This window comes from Engraulis encrasicolus, chromosome 4 (assembly GCF_034702125.1).
Source record: "Engraulis encrasicolus isolate BLACKSEA-1 chromosome 4, IST_EnEncr_1.0, whole genome shotgun sequence".
NCBI lineage: Eukaryota > Metazoa > Chordata > Actinopteri > Clupeiformes > Engraulidae > Engraulis > Engraulis encrasicolus.
Window position 1 is genome coordinate 38,527,000 of NC_085860.1, and position 10,004 is coordinate 38,537,003.

At 44.1% G+C, this 10,004-nt stretch overlaps 1 protein-coding gene across 1 annotated transcript; it reads left to right on the forward strand.

The window, feature by feature from the left end:
- The first annotated feature begins 2,324 nt into the window (after window positions 1-2,324).
- Window positions 2,325-9,983, forward strand: LOC134447756 (cholesterol side-chain cleavage enzyme, mitochondrial-like). The gene is made up of 9 exons (XM_063197387.1): window positions 2,325-2,806; window positions 3,238-3,393; window positions 4,513-4,712; window positions 5,966-6,169; window positions 6,705-6,877; window positions 7,507-7,673; window positions 8,781-8,859; window positions 9,120-9,311; window positions 9,471-9,983. The coding sequence occupies exons 1-9, from the start codon at window positions 2,526-2,528 to the stop codon at window positions 9,591-9,593; spliced, it is 1,575 nt and encodes a 524-aa protein (XP_063053457.1). The 5' UTR covers window positions 2,325-2,525; the 3' UTR covers window positions 9,594-9,983.
- The last annotated feature ends 21 nt before the right edge of the window (window positions 9,984-10,004 follow it).

The window sequence follows — 10,004 nt, forward strand, 5'->3', positions numbered from 1 at the left end:
GACCACTGTCCTTTCCATTATACATGAAATTTGCCATTTTGTGTGTGTCCACGAAAACTGTGTTAACCGTGTCACGGTCTGAAACCCCCTCCATAAATCAGTAATGGTTTGGTCTTAGGCCATACGAATAACATCACGTGATGTCATAACCTCTTTGGCAGGATATGGGAAGACTTTTTGATAAGTTTTGAGCTCCATCCTTCCATAATTTAATCCGCCCAATTCTATTCTATGGCAAAAAGTGGGCGGGTTTTTCTGATAAATGCCATTTTTATCCGCACACGGCCATCCTAAGCAGCCCAATTGAGCGGGAACCAGCCCAATCTGGCAACACTGATGACACTGGAGGAGGAGCATGTTTTTTCCTATTTATCTCCATATTGACAGACAAACAAACAAAATAATTTGTTTTCTAGGGAGATGGGTTCGTCTGCTCTTTTTTTTTTCCTAAAAAAGTGCCGACTTGTTCCCCTGCACTGTTGACCGTAACACAGTTGAGTAACACGGTTGACTGTTTTGAAAGTGTTTTTCAGCTATTGATCCCTTATGTGTTGGAAAAATCCTATGAACAGACACTAGGGATTATCTCTGGAGAAGGAAGTCTTGTGTAAGGAGGGTGACTAAATTCAAATCAGACGTTACAGGGATTTATAATGAAAAATGTGTCAGTCTGTATCACAGTGAATCATAAAATCCTACTTATGAAGCTCAACAATCACATTTTCTATATCAGTTGCACAGATTAATGACAATATTATTGCTAAGGGACATAAGCACTTTCAAACGTATGTTGTTTCAACTCTGTAGTATTTTTATATATGTTTGAAATGACATAGTATTTGTCCATAACACTGTTGACAAAATAATCAAGCAAATGTTCGCTTTCATTAGAGTATTTATCAAATGATTTAAGATTAAGCTTGGCAATTTGTTTGTTTGGAAACTTAAATATATACACTATGTAAACATCTAGGTCATTTAGTTGAAAAAAAAATACTGATAATTGACATTTTGCTTTTGCCAAAAGCGTAGGCGAATCGTAGAATCACTCACATATAGTATGTACAGTAGCTCATACACACGATTTACTTAATTCTCAAGACACGCCATGAGTTCACTTGAGACAAAGATGTTTGCTGGGTTCGAAATGACATTTTCAGATGATGTGTTTTGCATTTCACTCCAGGGTTAACGTCCTTTGGAGAAGCTGTACATGTATCCTTTTTTATCATTGTACTGTGTTCTTTTTTTTATATTATTTTATTATTATTATTTTTATTTTTACTGCAGTTGAGACACTTGTTTACATGTACTTCTCTCATGGAGAACATTCCATGACCAGTGATTTCTGTGAGATGAAGTGTGGGAGCACTTGAACGACATTCTGTGAAATTCAGGTAGGGAGAGGAATGGTGTTGGGCAAGATAGCGGGACCATTACACAAAAGAAAAAAGAAAAATAGGAGGAGGAAAAAAATGCTGAGTTGTAATGACTCGCGATTACATCGACTTTTTCCCCAGTCGGTCTAAAGGGCATTACTTGAGTTATGTGATGTTCAGTTATTTACCTGGAAATGTTGCCTTAACCATATCACACGTGTGCCATGTGCATTGTTCCACCCCTCCCCCAGTAACAACGAAGACCATAGGGCACTTATATTAGGAAGTGGTATACAACTTTTGTTCGGTCCCCTTTAAGTCTTATTTCAGGAAGATCAGGAAGTTTTATTTTTGTGTAAATTCCTGTGGATGGGAAGTCAACTCACTTTACTGTAAAGGCTTAACTTGCCTAGAATAGACCTGAAATCTTACGGTGTGTAATATACAGTCTTGGCAGGTGACCAAATCATGGTATGGTTTAAAACAGTTGGTGATCTAAAATGGTTAGGGAGTCAGTCTTTGAAAAGTGGAGGTTCGAATTCCATACCATCCATACCCTTTAGTAACTGAAAGTCGCTTTGGATGCATTTAGATTGTCTCTGGTTACACGTCTACCTGTATGGCTTTAGAAATGTCAGCATTGTAAATGTGCTATGATGTATGGTAATATCCACTGCCTTAATTCCTTTTTTTGCCCTGTCAAAGCTTTTTTTTGCATGCAATTTAAAATGAGCACATATTTCCTTCAAAACAATACATCTTGTGCGGATTGAATGTTTTGAAAATGGCAGCATTTTGTTTTTATTCACAAAATATCAAGAGTCTCAATAGTTTGAAGAGAGAGGTAATGATGTCACACCCACTAGTGGGTTGGTAGATGGCTGGGGTGGAGGACGGTCACCAAAACATTGCTTGTCAAACAGGCATACGTGACGAAGAGAGAGAGAGTGAGAACACTAGAAAGAAAGGGCTGAAGGAGGAGGAATAACTTGGGACTGTCAGTTACATAAGGTATGTTTATGGTGCTGAAGAAGTGAGGGAGAAGTAGCAGGATCCAGAGAGAGAGACAGAGGGAAGAGAGAGAGGCCGATTGACAGTGAGTGAGCAAAATAGAGACAGAGACGTGAGTGGAGTTCGAGTTTGACGATGGCCAGGTGGAGAGTATGTCTAAGATCACAGGTGCCCTCTCTGGTGGAAGGTGCCACAGTAAAGGGTACCAGGGCGAGGAGGTGCCACACTGACAGCTTGCCAGCCATCAGGGAGTCAGTGTACCCCCAGTTCCCCTCCTCGGTGAGACCCTTCAAGGAGCTGCCTGGCCCCTGGAAGAATGGACTGGCAACCCTGTACAACTTCTGGAAACAGGACGGCATGAAGAACCTCCACAACATCATGGTGAACAACTTCAACAACTTTGGGCCCATTTACAGGTAAGAACGAAGTGAGCTGTGGTTTTCCACTGATGGGCAAAAAAAGCTGGGCGTATTTAAATTAATTGGTTCAAGTAAGATGATTCATCTGTAGCACAAAGCCTTTTTACCCTTCCTTTTTTTTAAACAAATAAAGGTGTCAGACCAGTGAAAATAAAATGTTATGGTGAATTCAGCACACTGAAAAATGTTTTCAATAGCCATGCAAACTAGGGGTGGGACTTGAAAATAAAAAAGCAAAACTTATTAATTACCGGATTTGTAATGAATTAATCATGATTACTCATATAATATTTTCTTCAAAAGCATTTTTTGTAAGTGGAAAATACTGAATTGTTACCAATGCTGCAGTCACTATCCATGGTAGTGGCAATTTGACCAAAACCTGTTCTGTTGAACCTCCTGTTTTGTTGTCGTTTTCATTTCTGTAGAGAGAAAATCGGCTATTACGACAGTGTAAACATCATCAACCCGGAGGATGCGGCCATCTTATTTAAAGCGGAGGGCCATTATCCTCAGAGGCTTCGAGTGGAGCCCTGGGTGGCCTACCGGGATTACAGGCACCGTGAATACGGTGTTCTCCTCAAGTAGGCTCAAGATTACATTATCATTAACTTTTATTTTCAAATTTATTCAGTGTCAGTTCAGTATTACTTAATGTGGTCTATATTTATTATCAGAGCTGTGTCTCTGGCTGTGTGTGTGTGTGTGTGTGTGTGTGTGTGTGTGTGTGTGTGTGTGTGTGTGTGTGTGTGTGTGTGTGTGTGTGTGTGTGTGTGTGTGTGTGTGTGTGTGTGTGTGTGTGTGTGTGTGTGTGTGTGTGTGTGTGTGTGTGTACACATACGTGTGTGTGCGCATGCATGCTCATAAAGGGAGGTCATTTTGTATAGCTAAGGCAGCACAATAAATGTTTTTTTCCCTTGGACTTCTTTTGCATAGATATCTTTTCGAGGGCTTGTCCCTGAATCACTGCCCACCATAGTCCAAACTTATGTGTATCAGGACACAAGGCTGGGCCTTGAACCCCCAACAGTACAGGCTTCAGGAACGAAAACAAAACTCCCCTGCTCATATTTATTCTTTTTTGTGTCCTTGCATGTCCACCAGTGATGGACATCTTTTTCTCTGTCGATAGCCAATGTGCTGCATGGGTACCAGTTTTGCAGTCTTAACATAACCTTGTGTTGTATGGGTTCACTGAAAGAGACATGCATCAAACCAAAACCCACTTGTTTGAGGGTTGGGACTGTAAACTCATGGTAGTCCTATGTTCCACTGTTTGAGCATGTTTAACCTTCTACATTATTAGTGAGAAGATTGGAGCATACATGGCTGTCTCTGCAGATTGTCATTCATCTAGCCTTTGTGTCTTTAGGTACATTGTGCTCGGTGCTTAATTCCAAAAAAAGTAATGCAGGAAAAAAGAGAAAGCAGCCGCATACAAGAGCTGGATGCAATTCAGTTAAAAACAATATTGAAAAAGCCAAAAATAATAAAAGCAACAACAACAAAAAATAATGGGATAGGACCGGGGGATCATCAGTGTTCCCAATTTGGAAAAAAAAAACCTCGTTTCATGTTTGTATGTCTTTTTTTTTAAAAGATGTCTCAATCTCAATCTGATGTTATCCAATCCAGGATTGAATGAATGACAATCTCATGATAGACATACAGTAGACATGATACCTTCCATGTTTTCTTGGCAGGGAGGGAGAGGACTGGCGGTCCAACAGGGTGGTTCTGAATAAGGAGGTGATCGCCCCAAAGGTCCAGGGGAACTTCGTGCCGCTGCTGGAGGAAGTGGGCCAGGACTTTGTGGCCCGTGTCCACAAGAAGATCGAGAGGAGCGGCCAGAACAAGTGGACTATAGACCTGCACCAGGAGCTCTTCAAATACGCACTGGAATGTAGGTTTCCTCATTGATACATGTATGTACTGCATGCTGTACATTTAGAATGCGTCAAACGCTTCAGTCAAACTCTAAGTTTATTTTCATAATCAGAGCCTTGAGGATAAATGGGGATGGTGTATACAGACTGAATTTATCATTGTTGATCATATATCAATTTTTACCATACAAACTGTAGATTGTACATTTCTGAAAAAAATACAGAGGACATGACCTCTGTGTCCTCAATGGTAGTTACGGCTATGGTCATGGGTAAGCAGTTAGGGCGTTAGACTTGTAGCCCAAAGGTTGCTGGTTGGATTCCCGACCCACCAGGTTGGTGAGGGGGAGTAATTAACTAGAGCTCGCCCCCAGACTCCTCCATCACCGAGGTACCCTGAGCATGGTACTGTCCCACTGCACTGAGGTGCCGTTTTGGACTGCTCCCTTGCACAAGTGAGACATAAATGCAATTTTGTCATGTGCCATGAGCACTGTGTGCTGTGGAGTGCTGTGTTACAATGACAATGGGAGTTCCCAGTTGGGCTTTGTGTAGCATATTGACATACTGTTAAGTAGAATACTTGCACATTTTGAGTAAATTGTATTTCTCTGTGGTGTGATCTGTATCTGTTTATTTCCGTGGGTGTGATCTGTGTGTACTGGTGGTAGTCAGTGGTGTACAAAGACATTTTGGGGGAAGGTGCTGAATGGGGGTTTGTGGGCATGTGGAACTTCCGGCTGCCTTACTAGGCTGTAGAGGATATACTGTATATTATACCAGGGCATTAGAGCATGACACGGGAGAGGATTTTCACTCCCGTCCCTAGAAAAAAAAATCCCATCAGGTCCCATCCCGGGGAAAAAAGCCAAATCCCATCCCGTCCACTCCGGTAATGTCTCCCAATCCCGCCCACTCCCACTCAAAAAACAATCCCACTCCCATTTGTCTTGTTTCATAAAAAAAAAAACACAGGGAGGATTTAAAACAAAAAAAGATTGCCAGTAGGGCAAATGGTAACGTGCTTTACCGCCATCTTGTCCCTATCTGTGTACGCCTATGGTGGTGTTGGTGGTGCTGGGGGTGGAGGTGTTTGTGTGAAATGAAATCACTTCATCTCTCCATGATGCAATCTATTTGTTTATGTGTGTGTGTGTGTGTGTGTGTGTGTGTGTGTGTGTGTGTGTGTGTGTGTGTGTGTGTGTGTGTGTGTGTGTGTGTGTGTATGCATGTGTATACCTGTGTACATACCATCCGGTACCCTTATCAGCGGTGGGCTCGGTGCTGTATGGCGAGCGCTTCGGACTGCTGCAGGACCACATCGACCCCGAGGCCAAGCGCTTCATCGACTCCATCACCACCATGTTCCAGACCACCACCCCCATGCTCTACATCCCCCCCGGCCTGCTCCGACGCCTTGGCTCACGGGTATGGAGGGACCACATGGAGGCCTGGGACATCATCTTCAACCAGGGTGAGAGAGACAGAGAGACAGACAGACAGACAGACAGACAGACAGACAGACAGACAGACAGACAGACAGACAGACAGAAAGAAAGAAAGAAAGAAAGAAAGAAAGAAAGAAAGAAAGAAAGAAAGAAAGAAAGAAAGAAAGAAAGAAAGAAAGAAAGAAAGAAAGACAGAAAGAAAGAACAGGTTAGGTAGCTTCTTTTCCTGTGATGTCATTTCAATTTACAGATTAGGACCAACAATTAGTTAAGTTGCAAATTACACTGTCTTAGTATTAATTCAACACCGCAACACCTTGAGTATAGCAGACCATCGCATTTACACATTCACCCACACCCGCATGCACACAAGCACACACACACACACACGCATGCGCACGCACGCACAGATGCACGCACGCGCGCTCCCACACACACACACACACACACACACACACACACACACACACACACACACACACACACACACACACACACACTTACCAAGAAGTATAGACCCACACAGCAGCATAATCATTCTTGGTTCCATCCCCTCTGTAGCGGACCGTTGTATCCAGAATATCTACAGGCAGCTGCGGAGGTCCCGTAAGGAGGAGGCTGGGGAGCAGGACAAGTACCCCGGGGTGCTGGCCCAGCTGCTCATGCTGGACAAGCTCTCCATAGAGGACATCAAGGCCAGCATCACAGAGCTCATGGCAGGCGGGGTGGACACGGTAAGTCATGAATGAATGAATGAATGAATGAAATGATTGAATGAATGAGTGAGCTTTGGGTTCTTTGGGTTCCCCTCTGTCATACCGGACATCAAGGCCAGCATCACAGAGCTCATGGCAGGCGGGGTGGACACGGTAAGTCATGAATGAATGAATGAATGAATGAATGAATGAATGAATGAATGAATGAATGAGTTTTAGGTTCTTTGGTTTCCCCTATGTCATGGAGGCCATCGGGTAATTATCATCAAGTAGTATTCCTCTATCACTCTAGAGTAGTGTTTCTCAACGGGGGCGCTACAGCCCCCCAGCGGCCTGGGGGTGGAGAAGAATACAGCTGAGTGGGGGCGTGGCTTAGTTCCCATCAGGGGCATTAGTCTACTTTATTTTCCAATACTAAGGGGGGTGTTATTAGGCTTATGATGAGATCTAGGGGCGTTGGGAGGCTTATGATGAAGTCAAGGGGGAATTTGTTCAAAAAAGGTTGAGAACCACTGCTCTAGAGGTTATCAGTGGAACTCTAAGTGGTTGTTCCCCTTTTGTGTGTATGTGTGTGTATGCTGTGAAAATTCATTTGTTTGTGTGTGTGTGCGCGCGCGTGTGGGTATGTGTGTGTGTGTGCGTGTCAGACCTCCACTACCTTGCTGTGGACCCTCTATGAGCTCTCCCGGAGTCCAGACCTCCAGGAGGAGCTGAGGGCTGAGGTGCTGAGCGCCCGACACAGCTCAGAGGGGGACACCACACTCATGCTCAAGAGAGTGCCATTACTGAAGGCAGCCATCAAGGAGACACTGAGGTAACAAACACACACACACACAGACACAGACACACAGACACAGACACACACGCACACATGCACGCCCGCCCGCGCACACGCATGCACGAACGCACACATACACACACACACACACGGGCTACGTGTTTGTTCATGCGACACCAAATCACACCAGTTGAAAGCATACTTACAAGGACAAGGAAAATCCTTGCAGATGACGAAAGCCCCGGCAGTTTGTTTATTTGCAATGTGTGTGCGTAGTGCCACTTCCCAAAGCCACTTCAAGCCAGGTGTTGATGAGTACAAGGGCACTGAAACAGGAGGGAAATCAACCCATACAGGCCTCACTCCTCTGGCCAGCATCCAGAACCCACCCGTGCGGTAGGCTTTGATGTTTCACACCACTGAGGTGGTATGGCAGAGGTTTAGCATGCTGGGTGGCCTATGCCTTTCCCTGTTGTGACTCAGCAGATAAGAACGTTTTGGCAAAGACCGTCCCTGTCAACTTGTCCTCGCTGAATTCTTCAAAGGAGACAGGGCACACAAACTCACACTGTGCAAAGACACTAGTGATGCATTGCAGCATGCAAATGGAAATGCACACAGTATTCTGTTTCACAAACATGGTGATGTGTCAACATCAGAAACACATTTTTATTGTTTAGTTTAGTTTGTGTGTACTCGTTATTTACTCTTTTAAAAAAAAAAACCCTCTTTGCAACTGCACTTGTTGTTCTGTATATCTCCTGTGCACTTTGTATTTGCTTGTGATGTTGGCTTGATTATGTCCTCTTTTGAAAGTCGCTTTGGCTATAAAGCGTCTGCCAAATGCAATGTAATGTAATATTATACATATCACACAAAACAGCTTCATATTGAATGCAATGGTTGGCGGGACTTTTTTGTGCTGAGTGTACAGTAGTATGTCCTCTGATCCCCATAGGGATCCCCATTCCAAGGACCACAATGGAAACAATGGAAATAAGCTTTCGAGCTTTATTGTGCTATCCTGACTTTCTGTTTTTTTTTTATTTAAGTATGTGGTGCGGTTTATATGAAACTCAATCATGTTTTTATTTTATTTATATGAACTGAAGATGTCAAACAAAATCATTCATTCATTCATAGGCTGCACCCTGTGGCAGTGAGTCTGCAGCGGTATACTACTGAGGACATAGTCATGCAGAACTACCACATACCAGCTGGGGTAAGTAAATGGCATCTCACCGCGCACGCACGCACGCATGCATGCATACACGCGCGCACACACACACACACACACACACACACACACACACACACACACACACACACACACACACACACACACACACACACACACACACACACACACACACACACACACACACACACACACACACACACACCGACTCAGACCCTGGTTTATTTACAGTATTTGTTTAATTTGTGTGTCTCCATGCTTATGTCTTGGTTGTGTGTTTTCAGACCCTTGTTCAGTTGGGTCTGTACGCCATGGGCCGGAACCACCGTGTCTTCCCCCACCCTGAGATGTACAAGCCGTCCCGCTGGCTGCGGTCCGAGACCCACTACTTCCGCAGCCTGGGCTTTGGGTTCGGGCCGCGCCAGTGCCTGGGACGACGCATCGCAGAGACAGAGATGCAGCTCTTCCTCATTCATGTGAGTCCAAAAAAACAAGTAATTTTAGGTAGGGTGCACACATCCAAAAACACTTTTTTTGAGGATGTAGCATTACAATTACGTCATAGACATAGGAATTGTTAGCACAGCATCCCCGTGTCTGAGTGAAAATGACTGCTCATGTCCTGTCCTCCACAGATGCTCGAGAACTTCCGCATCGAGAGGCCGAACAAAGTGAAGGTAAAGAGCACCTTTGAGCTAATCCTGGTGCCAGACAAACCCATAGTGCTGACCTTACGACCTCTCAGTGGCAGTCAGTGACGACACAGCGCCTACACAACATACACCCTACGACTGGAGACCACACCGGATAACACAGCACCCTACAACGTTACGCCGAGGATACATGCAGTCAAAACGAGCAAAGTGAAGAGAGGCGAAATTTTGAAACTTTGAAACTTCAAGCCTTTTCTCCAAGGGAGATACAAAGGGTACATCTAGCTCATGTTCATGAAATGTCTCCATATGTTATCAACAGAAGCTACAAATCGATCAGAGCACTTATTCCTTCACTCACCTGCTTACTGAACTGGTGCTTCATTGCCTTAAATATCGATGCCGGCCCATGGTCATTTCCTGATCCTTCCCCATCTCTCTCCCACTCACTTTGTGTCACCATCTCATATCGTCCAGTCAAATAAAGGCACTAAATTCCTAAAAAACACCCAAAAC